The 18,227-nt window shown below is 37.8% G+C and overlaps 1 protein-coding gene across 6 annotated transcripts in view; it reads right to left on the bottom strand.

Moving 5' to 3' along the window:
* Positions 1-18,227, bottom strand: part of MGAT4A (alpha-1,3-mannosyl-glycoprotein 4-beta-N-acetylglucosaminyltransferase A) — a 154,793-nt gene that overhangs the window by 22,428 nt on the left and 114,138 nt on the right. For all 6 annotated transcript variants that reach the window (XM_001368105.4, XM_056806968.1, XM_056806971.1 and 3 more), the window contains one exon: positions 13,683-13,758. In XM_001368105.4, the coding sequence (XP_001368142.1) occupies positions 13,683-13,758 (76 nt within the window). The remainder of the gene's footprint in view (positions 1-13,682; positions 13,759-18,227) is intronic.

The following is an 18,227-nucleotide window of genomic DNA, read 5'->3' as shown; positions in this document are numbered from 1 at the left end:
TAATGAATGAGAAAATTCTACAATCACATTAAGGTTTTATGGAATAATAGAATTTTAGACTGAAGAACAACCTTGGAAATCACCCCAGTTAATCTCCTAATGAAAACAGTTATCTCCTCCATACAATGCCTTTAATAACACCAACCTCTGTTTGAATACCTCCAAGGGGCAGGGAACTCACTAATTTAATCCAATTTCAATAATTATCAAGGGAACACAAACAGTCCTATAAAATACCAAACTCTCATTAGTTAAAATGACAAATTTTGGTCCCAGAAAAGAGATAAAGAAATATACCTCCCTCCACTTGGTACTGTGACAGAGGCTGGTGTAAGGGGTAAAATTAGGGGTTATTGAATATATTATACTAGTGGTCGCCAGGGTTAATTCAATCCCAATAAATTACTCAAGTCAGTTTTTATGGTGGTTTTAATTATAATAGAAAGAAGAAAGAAGAAGAGAGGGAGGAAAGAGGTATAAGATTTCTCCTACTTAGCCTAACTAAGGAAAATTCAGAGACCTTAGCCACAAGGCCTCCTCCAAGAGGAAGGGTCTCCTTGGAGGATAGTGATTTCAGGAGTTAAAGGAAAGGAGGAATCAGTCACCTCACCAAGGATGCTCAGGGAAGATAAGATGCCTCACCTAATCTATGCTACAGAGCTTCTCCCAGTCACCTCACCAGCCTCACAATTGCCAAACCACTAAGATGCCTAGCACACTGCCACAAGCCACATGAGTCAGAGAGAGAGAGAGCCAAGTCTCCGTGAGAGAGCCCGGAGAGAGGAAGTGATGTGAAATATATAGACCATTCTTTACATCACTTCCAACATCTCACATGTACCAATGGTAGCTTAAGCTTGACTTAGGACAGCCCAGGGGTTTGTCAGTTGTCTCTTATTTGTCACTTGCTAGCACATCTGTCATAGGCTATCCTCCTCAACACTAATCCTTAAGTAGGGATATATACATTCCTGGTTGCTAGGATTTTAAAGACTGATCAGAGTGAAGAAAATCTAAAATTCACACTGGTACATAAGAAAAGTGCCAGGCTAAAGAGTGTGTGGAACTGATTAGCTGGATGGGGGAGGGAGCCTAGGAGATTGGAATTGGGAAGAGCAGAAGATTCTGGCTGGGAGAGGAGTTGGTCTCTCTCAGTCTAGAGAAGCTGAAGAGATAAGGTTGAATAAGACTTTCTCCTGAGGTTTACCCACTTTTCCTTCTTGTGGCTGGAAATTCTTCCCCCCAACATTTCCAAATTGAAAAAGACTTGAAGAAAAACCTGAGAAAGGCATTTTGAATCTGTCAGACTTTACCTCAGCTCCTGTTGCCCTGGGTCTGAACCCAGGCCAAGGGGCCAAACCCAGGGTCAGCCCACCTGATTTTCTCTGAGGGGGCTCAGGCTGCCAAAGCCCAAGTTCTCCCAAAACTCGAGGAGGGAGGGAAAAGGGTTTAGAGACAGGGACCCCTTTTTCCCACTTTCCTTTCCCATTGTTTCCCTGCCAGTTATTCCTTTGTATTATCCTGATTGAGTTGGCATTAAAATAGTTATCTTTTCCCCACTGTGTATCACGTGTGAGTGAATAGATCAAGGGGAGACCCTTTGGTCTCGAGTAGTGAAGGGAGGATAAGTGGGACAGGAGCAACTCTGGGAGAGCAGCTATAGCTAAGGAGGGAAGGCAGAAGGGGAAAAATCTTCAAACCCCCTCTCCTCTCTGAGCCAACCCGTTACATCTGCTGTCTCCCCTGAACCCCTGCTTTGAGAAGGGTGGGGGGGTCTCCTCTTTTCCTCTCTCTCTATTCTGAAAGATTGAACCCCTCGACTTCAACTTCACAGTACAAACACAAGGTGACTATAGATGTGAAATACTTGTAAGATATCATTGCTAAGTCTGCTTGACAATTTCATATATTAGAAAGCAAAGGTCTTCTACTCCTCTCATTAGCAATCTGATGTTCTAATATGGCTTCCTGGACCTCTTTAGCCATCCAAGCTCACATAAATAGTAGTAGACAGAAGGAGGGATGGCAGATATTGTGAGAAGGCAAGAAAGGGACCCAAAGGTCAAATATCCAAGGCCTTTCCTGGCCCTCTGCTATTGCTGCCACCAGTAGATTTAGAATAGGCAGAACCTCACACGGACACCAGCCTTCGGAGCATTTAAAATGCTCTGTACTCCATTATCATTACTTGGGTGACATGGCAGATCAAAGCCTAATCTAGTTCTATATCGTGAGGAAGGATCCTAGAGCTGACATTTGGTTGTTCAATTTGCACAGCTACTATGATCAGAATCACAACAGGCTACCCACTCTGAATTCTCACTATATAGGATTGTGAGTTCTATTAGTGCTCCCAGCTTTCATGGGGAGACTAGAAATCTAAAAATAGTACACCTAACTTCTGGGTTAATTCTCATTCCTAGACTGAGAGAGAAAAAAAGAGGAAGAAATAAGGAGGAAGGGGAAGAGAGGAGGAGAAATCGGTGAAGGAAAGGGGGAAAGGGAGAGAGATGAACAAGAGCCTAGAAATCTTCTCTTCAGTAGGAGCTGGATCTGGGAATGGAATAGAATAGTCAGTTTATGTTATATAATATTTCTTTTTTTTTTAAGGTGCTATTAAGTGCTAACTATGTGCTAAATACTAGAGTCACATCTAAGAACCAGAAATAGGCCCCAAAAGGTGAGACAAAAAAAGTCAAATTAATACATAAAAGCAAATACTGAGTGGCTATAAGGCAGCATTTAAGAGAAAGGAGATAGCAGGAGCTGAGACTGGAAAAGACTTCCTAGAGACAGTAGAGTCTGATCTAAAAAAAAAAAAATTTTTTTTTAATTAAAAAGACTGAGTCTATCTCATCCAGGATGGAAAAACGCAGGGAATTCTCAGTGGTCAGGTCTTACTACTGATCTACACAGCAGTTTTATTTTTTAATATATATATTTAAACTCTTACCTTCCTTCATAGAATCAATACACAGCTATCAGGTATATGAGGTCACAGTTGAACCCAGAACCTCTTGTCTCTTGGCCTAGCTCTCAGTCCACTGAGTCACCTAGCTGCCCCCTGCACAGGAGTTTTAACCAATTCCAACATGGCCTGCTTTGTTACTCCTTAAGCACACTAAGGACCCCAAGTATTGATACCAGACTTAGTGCAGACACCCACCCAAACTCAAGAAATCCAACAGCTCCAGACTCCTTAGAGATTCATATTACAGGTGTGTACAACCAAGCCTGGCTTTTGAGCTCAGATTTTAAGAAAAAGAATGTTTTTAATTAATAAAATATTTTCTCTTCTTCTCACCAACTAATACCATCAAGGGAAAATTTGCAATGCTGTGTTTCTCATTCCCTGGTCTTGCCCCCCTCCCCCTTGCTTTTTCCTGGCTACCCAGCCCATCTGGCTGCTTTAGTTTGAGTGACTTAGCAGGAGGCTCTTGGCAGAGAAGGGATAAACTGCTTCTCCTGCCCATCTGCTTGAGCTGCCATTTTATCCTCCTGCCATGGCTCCCCCTACCCCCAACTCAGAGAGAACTTCAAACTCTCATCAGAGCTGCTGCCTGCTCCTTCTCCTGCTGCTGCTACCAATTGCTGCTGCCAAATATTTAGAAGCACCTTCGTTTTTTTTCTGAGGAGGGTGAAGTATAAATCCTGCTCCCCCCCCCCCCCCCCCCCCCGGTTTTGGAGTGTAAGCTAGCCGCTTTTCAGCAGGGGAACACACTCACCCCAACCCCAGTTTGGCTCACCCAGGTAGACTTCCATGCTCTGCCTGTGGGGGGAGGAGAATGAGGTAGCATGTGGTCTGCCACAGGCAAGATCCAGCCTCACTCATGACTCCAGGGGTTCCCGACAGGTGGTGAACGATCAGTCAAAATAACAATGGGAAGACAGTTTAATCATTATGGCAATGGGACTGCTTTGCATCTGATAGCTGCTCCGCGATTCCCAGACCTGGGGTTTATTTTTATAAACATTTTCTTGGCACACAGATACATTACCTAACACACATGTTCAAAGAGAGATAATTGGAACAAATCACTTGATTAATATTCTATATTCTTGTATTGTGACTACAGGCAGAATAAAGGTTGCACACAAGATAAATGATTTTGTCACAGGTGGCTGAATTTTCTCAATACCCTGTGAGAAGTTTTGAGCTGGTAAACAATCAAGGAAAATTACTTATTTCATTTAATAAAATGGAATAATTAATCAGAAGTTCTTAAAAGATAATTCAACAATCACATCATTGAGGTTGAGGGGTACTGGGAACACAATTCAAATTTAATATTAGACGGGTCATTTCTCAGAGTTTTTACTAGGGAGTTCCTGAGATACTGATTTGTGTAATCGAGTCACTGAGGCATTTTGAAGCTTGATGTACTTGTACTTATTGTATGGGCCTCTATGATTGATTTGTGTGCTGGCTTCATGAGAATAGGTTTCTGTGAGTGGGAAAGTTCTGGGCTTGGCTTGTAGCTGTGGTTTCACTGGGGATTATGTACTAAGTGAGTTAACCCATAGTCTTTTGGGATTGGGTTTGAGGGTCTGATCTTTTGGTGATGTTTTAGAGAATTAGGGTACAGGTGTTTTGCTCTTGCATTATTCCTTTTGAGACTAGGGGGAATAGTAATCATGTCAATTCTATAGGTAAGGGATATTAATGAGAGAGGTTATGTAAAGGGGGCCTGGGTGGGCAATCACATCTTGCCAAGGGCCACTCTGTGGCCTCCTTACTACTCTACATGACTCTGTCAAGGCGTTGTGGCCTCATGGCTCCTAGCAGTGGTCCCTAGGGTTTTACCCCAAGGGGGTAGGGAAAGGAAGGTTACTCTTCCAAACAGGAAATAGAATGGCAAGCATGGCCCACTCCATGAAAGAGCAGTACATTACCTATTTCAAACAGAACCCAATTTTAGGATGCTTTTTCTTCCTACCATTCCTAGGTGGACTGGCCCTTGTGATTATCTTGCCTGAGATTCAGGGGAGAAATTCATCTCACTACAACTCCTTGCCATTAGGGCCTGCCAAGGCTCTAAAATACATCCAAATTGGGATTCCTCCACACTATGTTCATCAAGGAATTCTCCCTCACTATGGGAGATCCCAGAGGTGTGACAAAAGAAACCTAAATGGATAGGGAAGGAACTTTAAAGAGTCTAGAGGTGAAACTTTTAAGCCTTTTCAGACTCCATTGTTTTATGAAAGTATCTCTCTTATTGTATTTTGCTGATGGTTTTGTTTACAATTTAATTTTGTTGTTTGAAGTTCATATATTAATTTGGTCAATACTGTTCTGTTACACTGAATCATTTTAATCTACTGTGTTTTGGCTATTAGATATATTCTGTTACATTATTTTTATTTGTACCTTTCCCCTATAACTGTACTAAACAAAATATTATTGTACAAGCCCATAGTCATCTTGCAAGAACCCTCTTTCATGGCAAAAAAAAACAACAAACAAACAAAAAAACATCCTTAGGGATACTGAGCTTGTCACCAGATCCATCAAAGTCACATGTTGTCTAAATGGCCTTTTGTTCCCATTTGTCTTTGTTAATTGCCACACATAGATGATGATGGATGGACTCCATCAAACTGGTTACAACCTGTATACAACCTTTGGAGAATTTAATGACCTAATAATTTAAATTGATTTTAAGGGTCTTCAGAAGTGATTTTTGGATATTTAGTAGCATCCAATACCTCTGACGAATCATTTGCCTGCCTTTGAGTTTTTTGTAATAAGAGGTAAGGGTCCATTAAGTAGTTGAAGTGAAGTACAATAGCACTATTGTATTCCCCACCTCCTCATTTATTAAAAATATAATGGATGAGACATATGAAGTGATTTTCACTATTTAATCCTCAGCTCCATGTGAAATGGGTGGGATATATTGGAGACAGGTCTGTTAACTGTTACAGTCTCATACCTGAGGGAGCAAGGTGCCCAAAAGGCTTAGTTGCCCTGTAATGGGTTATAACCTCATCTAGGAGGTGTGAAGGATTTTATCCTGTGAAGTCTAGTAGCTATGAAATCGGTCTTTATATTTGTAAACTCTTCAACTTGCTTTATTCCACCAGAATGATCTAAATTCTTGGTGACATTTTTAGAACCAAAAGGTTTTTAACATCAGTACAAAGGTTTATGTTTTTTCTGGGCTCCTCTGCCACATGTTGGAATGATGGTAGTAATTGACTTTGTTAAAAATATCTCAGCCAAGGTTGAAAGATTTGCTATACCTAAAAAACTTGTGACAAGTATCCATTAGTTTCTAAGTTTTTTTTTTCCTTTTAAAATGTCCCATAGCAGATTCAGGTGAATCCTAATGATAGTGGGTTTGCTTGCTATTGTCATTAACTGAGAAATTGTGATTTTGGGGAATTTTGGTACTTTCTTTAAGTGTGCATTATCTACTGTACTACTGCTTTATAAAGCTGTTATTTTGTGAAAATCATTTGTACTCAGACAGTGGTTGATGGGCAAGTTAAAAATGAACTGGATCTCATTTTGGGTGAGAAAACTTTGTATTCTAACTTTCCTTAGCTGATACAGTGTGTCACTGATTGTAAATATATTTTTGGTTTTTAAAACATTTATTTTATTATTTTTATTCAGGATATGTGCATTTGTAAATGAGGATTTTGAGAAGTGACAAAATGGATCTGTAAGAAATAGCAAGAGATTTGGAATTTTGGTAAACTGCCAATCAACCAGATGGAGACAAGGTTCCAATGGAATCTTGAAGGAGGCAGTTGGGAAGCCCAGTTGCTTGAACTCACTTCCTTCTCTGGCTATTGAATGGAAGGTTGGAAAAACAAACTCTCTTTGGGACATTGCCTAGACAGGAGACTGAGTGTTGAGGAGACCTTTGACTTTAATTCAGGGGAAAACTTGTCAGCTTCTTGCTGTCAACATCTCTCTTTAGGAAAACTAACTGTGTTTCTTAAATTCAACTCTATATCTCAATCTTCAATCAAGAGGGATAATTTATAAGATTAGGGAAACCTATTTTCCTCTCACCCTCTCCCATCTTCCTACCTTCTCTACCTTAAAGAATAAAACCTTTTGGTTAAAAGATTTGAGGGTGAGAATTAGTTATTAAAAGAAACATTCAACCTTACTTACTGAGAAGACCATTCAAATCAGTTGAGAAGAGAACAGGAAGTGGAGATGGGGGTGGGTGCAAGATCCAGTCTTTTCTCTAGCTTGCTCCTGGTGTCCCTGTCCTAGTACCATAATTCTCCCAAGAGGGGTCTCTATTACACAATACAGTATTTGAGGTAGTTTTCTTCTCTCCTTAAGCACATGTTACCAGTATTATTAAGTTTTTAGTTTATTTTTATTTTTTTAATTTTGCACTAGGGTAAATGTCCATTAACCTTAATGTCAATGCATACCCAAAAAGTTTTAGACTATAGAAATAATGCCATTCGTTGTTTAAAATTATGGGACCTTGCTTAATGATTCTGTCTGATTCCAGGAGAAGGGAATTAAAAAGAGGCCCTGCACAGTGCCAAAGAAGCACAAAGCTAACCTTCATAGTGCCAACTGGATACAAGGTCAAAGAGACTAACCAATCCCAATGGTATTGATGAAATTTTGAGCCAAGACAAGAGGAAGTGAACTTGTTTGGGGTTTGAGATTGAGGGGCATATGACATATGTCAGGGGCAGGTTTTCCCTGAGCCCCACATTCTATCAAGCACTTCACTTTGACTGTCTTCATGGCTCCCATAATCTAGTCCCTTTTCTGTCTTTTATAGTACAGCAGACTTTCTGTAGTCCTGGCTACTGACTGGGTAAGTGCATAATTACATAAATCGCTTTAATTGGGCCCTGATTCAAGGACCTGTCATAGGTTTATTTTTCCTTTACTTACATTTTTTTAGACATAAGACTTTGATATTTTATATTTCATCCACAAGTTATTTTTTTCTCTTTTATTTGGATTTTTATTTTGATGTTTTTGATTTCACCTGCCAATTGATTCATATACCTCATAACTCAGCCAGGAATCTAAAAGTGATCCCTGTGTTTGTTACCATCCGACTCAGGGGGGAATGTATTATTCTAAAATGCAAAGTTTAAATTCTTTTGAAAGTAATTTTAGGATAAGAAACATGATACCTCTCCAAATCTAGAGGGTGAACTGTTTGGAGAAGGCACCATGAAGATGTATGCACAGACCACAATGCTGTACCAGAAGATCCAGAGTGAACTTTGTGATGTGGTGATTTCAACTGTGGGGAGTAGAATGCATTTGTTTTCAATGTATACTCTTATGCCTAAGGAGACTGCCCCCTAATTGGCTTTTTGTCAATGTGCCTAATCATCATTGGTTTTGTTCTCTTTCCCTTTTATCCCCAGATTATTGTAATTTAAAAGTTGGTTATTTCTATAAGATCCATTGGAGAGACTAATCTTCCAAAGGATCTCAGGGGCATAATGTGTAATTGGAAATCTTGTGCCTTTGAACTATATTTCCCAGGGGTTCACTGACTTCTTATTGTTATGTGCTGACACAGACAGGAAATAAATAGGATGGTCTTCCATGACTAGCTCTCTTTCCTTCCTGGGTCTATACACTGGTGGAGTGAGCTGTTTGAACAGGTAGATTAGCCATAGGCACATGGCTTTATTTTGCTACTTCTAGTGACCACTGATAAACCTTATAAAGTATAATATTTGAAGTTATTGTATATTAATTTTAATTTTTTACAACCATGAATCTTATCAATCAGATATCAAGCTTCATTATTAGTCCTCTGGAATCAGTCATTTGTGTCTTCAAAATTATATGTTTTATATCAATGTCCCTGTACATATAGTGATGCTTCTAATTTTATTATCTTTCATCTAGTCCAATTACACTGTTTACAAAAACAATGGTTCTGGTATAGTACAGGATATCATAGTTATTTTCCATTTTCTTCCTCAACTGAATGTAAACTTCTTAAAGGCAGATACTGTTTTAAGCTTTCTTTGTAGCTTCAGGGATTAGCTTAGGGCCCAGCACATAGTAAACATACTTTCTGACTAACTGGTTGAAGCTATTAAAGAAAGGAGTGAAGTATATGGCTAACTGGTGCACTTATATTTACCTCTAGAATGATGTCAAAATACAGTTAATTAGGCTAATTCAGGGGACAGGTTCAATAAGTGAATGAAAATACACTCCATTCTCTAATTAAGAACTTCTTCACATTAAATCATTACTTGCTTTTCTATGACTTCCAGTTAATCTTCTTTGGAACACAGAATCTTGAAGCTAATTTTTTTCCCACATAACAAAGTCCTTCAAATGTTTCAAAGTAATGTTCAAGTCATGATTAAAGTTCCACTTTTCCAAGTAAAAACATATTTAGTTCCCTCAAACAACTTCCATGTAGCATGGCTTAAAGTACCTTCCATTCTTTGAATTACTCTTCTCAGAATATACTTGAACTTCTTACTGTCTTTTCTAAAGTATGGTTTCTAGAACAAAACAATGATCCAGAGGCAGCCTGAATAATACTTTTTTTGATTGGCATATGTTAGGTACCCTGTGTATCATAATACTAAGAAAAAATGCTTTCAAAAAAACCCAGGTTTCATAAGTAGCCAATCATCAGGGAAAGTGAGAAAGCAGCACTGGAAACTATGACAGAGAAGAGAAGGGAAGATAAACTAGCTAAGCATAAAGGAAAGAATGATAACTTAATTTAAGGTCCCTTTGCTCCACAAAGGTGCAGATACAGAATAGGCTCGAAGAATCCCAGTGATCGTTGACAACAGTGATAAGTAACAAAATTGATAATGCTCACAGACAAGCTGCCAAGGACACTTATTAAGTTACTATGTTAAACACAGAGTACTTGTGGGCAGACCACACTTTCTTATAACTCAGTTGAGAAGTCTTTCTTGGCTCTAACAGGTGAACTTCCCAAGGTGATTCATCCAGTAAGCATCAAAAACAGGATTTCAGCAGAGATCTTCCCAACTTCAAATCCAATTAGACTCTATTAAATAGACCATGATGACTCTCAATCTGAGTTATTAGAACAGGCTCATAATCATTCAACTATCTGGTGACTGAGATGATAAAAGTAAAATATCATAGGACTTGGAAATTGAGAAAGACCTCAGAGGTCACCTAAACCAAACACACTTCATGTGATGTCAGGAGGAAATGAGGGACAGAATTTAGCATTTACCATATGTGAAATAGACTAGAGCACTAAGATGCAAAAGCAATCCAATATAGCAGTTCAATGCTTAATGAACCTAACACGCCCAATCTGATGAGAAATACTATTAGAACTGAAATAGCAATTTGGTAAAAATTGGTTTTATATCAGCATATTAAACTAGGCACTGGTTTAAATTACATAGTAGGAACTGAAATATTTACTGATTGGCAGATATACCAACAATAAGTTCCCAATTGGATATATAATACAAAACTAAAAGGCCATATTCAAAAAGACAAAAACAAAAAGTAGAGAATGGAAGGAGGAGGTACTTTTCACAACTCTGACTGAGGGAAAAGTCTTTTTTTTTTTTTAAACCCTTACCTTCTGTCTTGGAGTCAATACTGTGTATTGTAATGGAAGGAGGAGGTACTTTTCACAACTCTGACTGAGGGAAAATTCTTTTTTTTTTTTTAAACCCTTACCTTCTGTCTTGGAGTCAATACTGTGTATTGGCTCCAAGGCAGAAGAGTGGTAAGGGCTAGGCAATGGGGGTCAAGTGACTTGCCCAGGGTCACACAGCTGGGAAGTGGCTGAAGCCAGATTTGAACCTAGGACCTCCCGTCTCTAGGACTGGTTCACAATCCACTGTGCTACCCAGCTGCCCCCTGAGGGAAAATTCTTAAACAAGGGATTGAAGTGATCATAAAAAATGACTTTTAATTATATAGAATTAAGAAAAATTTTCCAAATAAAATCAATGCAACTAGTCAAAGAAGAAAAACTGTCAAGTAGGAGAAAACCTTTCCATGAGAAAGTAAAAAATCCAAGGAATTCACGCAAATATTTATGGCCAAGAGTCAGATGAATTATGACTTATGAGACAGATCATTTTAAAAAATCTCATTTTCAAAAGAACTATCATCATATGAAAAATTAAATCAATAATAATAACTATAATCAAAATATTCAAATGAAAGCAACTTTGAATGTTTTATCTTCCACTCCTCAAAATGGCAAAGATGATAAAAGATAGAAAATTGACATCGAAAGAGCTGTATTAAATAAGCACATTCATATACTATCAAAAGAATTGTAAATAGGTCCAACTGTTCTTGAAAATAATTTAGAATTATATGAGAAAAATCACTAACCTGTTTATATCTATTGACTTAGCCATTCCACTATTGTGCATATGCACAAGAAAGGCAAAGACAGAAAAACTATATACTGAAATATTAATACCAGAACATTTTATAATAGTATAATGCTGGAAGAAAAGTAAGATGCCCATCCCTTGAGGAATGACTAAAGAAACTGTAGTATATGAATCTAAGGATTACTATGTTAGAAGAAATTATGAACAAAGAAATTCAGAAAAATATCCTAACGCTTGTGTCAACAGCCGCAGAGTAAGCAGAAATAATAGAAAACATATACATTGACTACAATAAATAAAAACAACTCTATAAGACAACTATATTCTAGTTGACTGAACTAAGCAATCTCAGTCTCAGAAAGCTGTAATAAAACATCCCTCCCTTCTCTTTATACTAAGATTGAAGACTATTATTGACTATATAACCTGGTATATGCTGTTTTATCTATGGCAATTCCTGTTATTTGGTTTTGCTTATCTGTTTTTCTTTTTTAATAGGAAGGTTTCAATGAGGCTGTTTCAAGAGGAAAGGGCTATGGTATAAAAACAACCCCATCCACCCACCCCCAGAAAGGTAATTTGCTTAAGTCACACAGATAGTACTGACATATACCAATGACTACATTCAGGTTTTCTGACTCTAAAACCAATGGTCTTTCCATACTACAGCAAGTATATGTGAAATCAGTTACCATACAGAACCTGAAAAGAATGACTGAAAAGCCTAGGGACAAGAAAGGCCTAATCTTTCTCTGCAGACGATGACAAGCAAAAAGTAAACTTGAGCTAAAAAACATTACATCTTGCAAGCTATTCATTCCAGGAACAGCAAGGTTGCTCATGAGAGGAAACAGAGGTTCTATCTAAAACAATGAGGGCAATGTGGTTGTATGAATTTTGCCACCAGTGTGTCACAATTACAAAAGTGATTCATTCTGGGCCTACTGGCAGAATTTGGGGGTGCCTTAGGCATCTCCCAATAGTACCTATCTACATGGGATAAAATAGTTGAACACTAAGTGCCCCAGTCACAAGTTCTGCCATAACACAATAATTTAGTGGACATATAAAGAGTCTAAGCTGAATTATTTTCATAATCTCATATGGTGAAATCTTACTAATTTGGATTACCGGGGAGAAAACCAATGGAAATAACAAACATTTTAAGAAATGTAACATTATTACCATGAAAAATATTTAGTAGTTCAAACTTAGCTAAAAAAAGGTGCTTGAAAACTTTAGGGTTATGCTTTTAAAAATGAATAATGAATATTAAGTACATGAATAATGTACATAATGAATAATGAAACATAAAGTAGAGAATGGCTTCATTACTTTTATAACTAAGAAAATATCTGGGAGATGAACTACTTTAGTGGTCTTCATTTTACAACTGAGAAAATTTTGGCCCAGAAATATAAGATCATTTGATATAGCTCATGGAGCAAAATAGTGAAAGAACAAGAACTAAAACCCAAGTGACTTAAATTTGAACTTACTTTTCAGTCTACTATGAGGGTATTGTGATAATTTTAGAACATTAGTAGTGTCAAAATTCAAGTAGAATCAAGTAGAAATTGATTCTTCCTGGCCACATATTTTGAAAACCACAAATTAATATTATCTATGATTTACTGTATTTTTATTTATTTTGTTAAGCATTTTCCAATGACATTTTAATCAGGTCTTGCCTGACTCAGGGGTGTTGCCAGTGAAGGCTAAAAGTCTGACATCTTTGTTCTAGCATATGAGAGTATCTGTTGGAAATTTTAATTGTTTCTTAAAAATGGACTCAAAATTATTTATTTTAATTCATATTAAATTAAAACAAAGGTAAATTTCAGTTCAGACTTTGCCTATGTTATCATAAATTACAAACTATTAGTTGTTTTGTTTTGTTTTAACCCTTCCTTTTGTCTTAGAATCAATACTGAGTACTGGTTCCAAGGCAGAAGAATGGTAAGGCCTAGGCAACGGGGGTTAAGTGACTTAACCCAGTGTTACACAGCTAGGAAATGTCTGGGGCGAAACTGGAACTCAGGATTTCCTATCTCTCAATGCACTGAGCCTCCTATTGCCCCCAAACTAGTAGCTGGGAAGGCATTTTATTTTACGTCAATAATATTTCAAAATCCGTGATATTTTAACAAATAAAAAGAACTCAATTTTTTAAAATGTTTAAACCTATTTCTTTAGGAAAGTTTAGAATTTATAAGATGGCAATCAAATTGTACATTTGTGAAGACTTTAACCTTGATTTATCAAGATTATGCTGATAAAACTTTTTTTCATTAAAAGATTAATTTAACAAAACTGTCCTACAAATAATTTTTTAAAAAACATACTACCTGAATGTAATAAATGCCTTTTTCCTGAGCGTACATCATAAGAAAACAATAATCCAAGTTTTGCTTTGTCCTCCACCTGAAAAAAAAGTCATCAAAAACATGAATTAGAAATCAGACATGGAATTTAATAAAGGACTTATGTTCCACTCCATTAGTGGAAAAAAGCCTACCTGATCAGTAACAAGTTCACAATCAGTTCTCAAACTGTAAGTGAATTAAGATGGACTTAAAGGTATTTTTGACTTGCTTTCATAACTTTTAGAAAAGTTTCAAAGACTAAATTTAGTATTTCTTTTTCATAACTTGTTAGTCAGTAGGGTAAAACTTTGAGTGGGGTGAGTGTTGTACACACTCTAATACACCTTAAGAAAGTGTAGGGATGGCTACACACAGCTGGGTGGCTCAGTGGATTGAGAGTCAGGCCTAGAGATGGGAGGTCCTAGGTCCAAATCTGGCCTCAGACACGTCCCAGCTGTGTGACCCTGGGCAAGTCACTTGACCCCCATTGCCTAGCCCTTACCACTCTTCTGCCTTGGAGCCAATACACACAGTATTGACTTCAAGGCGGAAGGTAAGGGTTTAAAAAAAAAGTGCACCTACTTTGAAATGAATCAATGATTTTCATCTTTTATGTACTTAGGAGAGGGCAGTTAGAGAGGTGGAAAGAATAGGCACCAAATAATGTCAGAAAATTTTATCAGATAGTAAGCTGCCTGCCAAAATAAAGTTCAAAGAAAGACTATGAAAGAATAAGATCATCTCTATCAATTCCGTCTTGAAAAGATATTGCCTAAATAACAACAAAAACCCAAGGTTGGGGGGAAAGTTAAGATAGTGTGGGATTTGATTTAAACAAACCAACAACCACATACAATACTCCCAAAATATTCACTGAATCAGTCAAAAAACTGTCCCTATGTGTATCTGAACTTTTTTCTTGTGGAGATTTATATATGCCCATCTTTGTGAATGAGAGACATTTACAGCATGACATCACTCTCTACTCCTTTGACTCTCCGGCAGGAAGACAAAACTCTTCTTGTAGAGCTCCTGTACAGTAAGACAGAGGCCTCCCTCTCATCAATGTAGCAGACCAGCTGTTCAGCTTTCATCCCTCATTTTTGGTACCTCTCTGGCCAATCTACTTTTCCTTTACACCATTACGAGAAATTTCTCACTAATAACACACTACAACCGTGTTACATCTACCACACATCTCTTATTTCCCTTCAAATCCCCTCTACGCATGACTTCTCTACGACGTGCAGCTGGATAGATACTGGAGCTCAAGAAAAATGGATTTGGTGGCAGGATGCATCTTACGATGAGTGACAACAGCACACAATTTCCAAATGCAGTTAAAGCTGATCTCCTCTCACTCAATCGCTATCCTTGGCACCTAATGAAACTATATGTACTTTGATAGACTAATCAGTGTATCTTCTTTTTGGAGTCGAGAAAATAATCCTTTTACATTTGCTTGTTTTTCCATAATAGATGAATAACAATTTATTATGAAGAATTATAAATTTCTCTGAAGAACTATTAGTGGGTGTTTTGGTTTGCTTTTTCACTACTTAACAAAGTTACTATAAAATTACCTACAAAAAGATATTTCATACTATGAGCAGGGAGTTATTTTGATTGGGATCTACATAGAGCCTCCACTAACACACTAAACACCTACAATGACTAAATGTTTAGTTACACATAATGTATATAAATAGTATTTCCTTATTTTAAGCTTCATTTGGCACATACTCAGGGTTGCTGATCATCACTGAAAACATAGCTACCATTTTAGTATAAGGTTAGCATATATCTTGTTTCAAAGGCCTTTTTCTATTCTGTATAATAAAAGCCAAAGGGAAAAAAGACAAAAGAAACAAGTCTGATTACATATGTAACATGTCAAATACATAATTCACCACCTTTCTACGGAAGGGGTAAATGTATTTCATTATTGTTCCTCTTGAACCAAATATCAGCCTAATTCCTATTCTCTTTCAATGTGGTTTTTATTTTGATTATTGTAACTAATGAGTGAATTCTTTTCCTAGCTTTTTTCTTTACTGTATATTAGCTCATAAATGTCCTCCCATATTTTTATTCCTCATACTCTTCCTTTCATTACAGTGCAGAATATTTCATTAAAGTCAAATGCCACAATTTCTTCAGCCATCGCTCGTTTGATGAAAAACCCATTAGCACTTTCTTGGGTACTATAAAATGTGTTGTTCAGAATATTTTAATGGCTATTAATAATAGCAACTATCTGACATGAGTAATGTAAGAATCAAATCAAGCACTCTCTGCATGCTTGAAAAGTGCTATTTAAATGTTTGCTATGATTATTTTGGTATAAATGGGATCTTTCTGTCATGGGCTTTTCTGGTACCCTTTGGCCAAAGGGTATTAATAATTCTTTTCGGGTGATTCCAAAATAATTTCAATGAGATAAGCCATCTCACAGTTCTAACAAAAGTGCATGTGTATGCCTGACTCCATAGCTTCTCTAACACTGATTACTGTCTTTTATCAACATAAAAGGAACTCACGTATTAGAAAGTATTTTGTAGATCTTAAAGAAATATTAAGATGTCAACTGTTATTACCTTCATCAATATGACGCATACCGTCTGACGTCAATCCTTTTAAAAATTTCGGGGGGGGGGGGGCAGCAAAATGACTCAGCAAATTGAGAGCCAGGCCTAGAGATGGGAGGTCCACGGTTCAAATCTGGTCTCAGATGCTTCTTAGCTCTGTGACCCTGGACAAGTCACTTGACTCCCTCTGCCTAGCCCTTATCACTCACTCATCTGCTTTAGAACCAATACACAGTTTTAGAACCCATACACATAGGTAAAGGTTAGGCAATTGGGGTTAATTCACTAAGTTCACAAAGCTAAGAAGTGTCTCCAGATTGGAACTCAGGACCTCCCATTTCCAAGACCAAAACCCTATCCACTGTGCCACCTAGTTGCTCTTGGTCCCTAACTTTGATTAGTGATATCAGAGATACAGGATGCACATTTTTTTCACCAAATTTAACAGTTTCTTTTCTTATTCTACCTGCATTAATTTTGTTGTTGTCAAAGTTTTAAAATTTCTATATAACTGAAATTATATATGGAAAGTTTTTCTTTTATTAGAATTTTTGGTCTCTTTTGATAATATATTTTTGCCCTAACTCCCTTTTTAAAAAAAAAAATATATATAGCTCTGTACATTTAGGTCACAAATCCCTTTGGAGCTTTAGAATAGGATATGATACTAGTCTAAAACTTATGTTTTACATCAAATTACCTTTCAGTTTTCCCAGAAATTCCTCTTTAACTAAGGAGCTCTTCCTCCCAGACATTGCATTCTGGGAGTTATCCAATATTTTGGTACTATGTTCACTGGCATCTAGTTCTTGTTTAAGCTCATTTAGTCTGTTCCACTATGAAACTTTTCTATTTTGTAGCCAGTACAAATATGATTACTATTTTATGATTTTGCATTTTTGAATTTTACAGCAGTTGATTCTGAATAGTTGAATATTAATATTTGCTCAAGTTCTCAGACAGCTAGATGGATGTTTTATTGAAGAAAATGATTTGCCAAATCCTATTTCCATCTCATGTTTTCATCAAGGATATGCTTGATATATATCCTTATTATTCCCAAATATTTTGAAGAGATGAAAAATTTAGCATATCAGTAGTTACTGATGTCTTCTTGGTTGCAAGGGAAGGGCGGGGGCAGGTGCAGCCCTAAAGGCATCATCTGTGGTTCTTTAGATTTTACTGAAATTTTCCCCATTCAACATATCTTAGAAATTGATCGACTTCTGGTCAAGATGGCGGCTTAGAAAGAGCTAAAGTTCAGAGCTCCAAAAACTCTTCCTTACCTATCTCAAACTGTATGCTCCTAGGGCACCGAAATTCAAAATGAACAACAGGATAGATCCCGGGAACCCTCCTCCTGGACCTGGATCAAAAGGTACGGCCCCCCAAAAGCCAGAACCTGAGATCACTTGGATCTATGGGGTGGGCAGAAGGAAGGTCCCAGGACCCATCCCTCCCAAACCAGAGCTCTGAGTCCGAGGCAGTAGCGGGAACCTCAGGGTGGGCAAAAGGCCCTCAGGGCCGGCTATTCTGAAGGCCACATCCTGAAATCAACCTGACCCATTCGTGGGGGCACCCAACACAGACATCAGGGAAACAGAGAGAGACCGGAGGGAGCCTGTAGCCCCCTGGCTGGATCCTTCCATCTGAGTCTCATGGAAAGTCCCTGCATCAGGGCATACTCAGTCTAGCCCAACTGAAGTTAATCCTATCAGGAAACCTCAGAGCTTCGGCAAGCCACAGCCCCTCCCCCTCAGAGTGCAGGGTCTTCTGGCCGGCAAAGGCATTGAAATACCTCATGGAGAGTGCCAAGCCAGGCTCAGAGCGTAGAAGTAAGGCAACAGAAAAGCATCAGGAGGGAACTGAGGAGGGCAGTAACACCGAAACACCGAAACACCAGCAATTCCTGGCTTCCCGGGGAAGACATAACAGCTGT

This window comes from Monodelphis domestica, chromosome 8 (genome assembly GCF_027887165.1).
Source record: "Monodelphis domestica isolate mMonDom1 chromosome 8, mMonDom1.pri, whole genome shotgun sequence".
In the NCBI taxonomy this organism is placed as follows: Eukaryota; Metazoa; Chordata; class Mammalia; order Didelphimorphia; family Didelphidae; genus Monodelphis; species Monodelphis domestica.
This window is presented reverse-complemented; position numbering and strand designations above follow the sequence as displayed.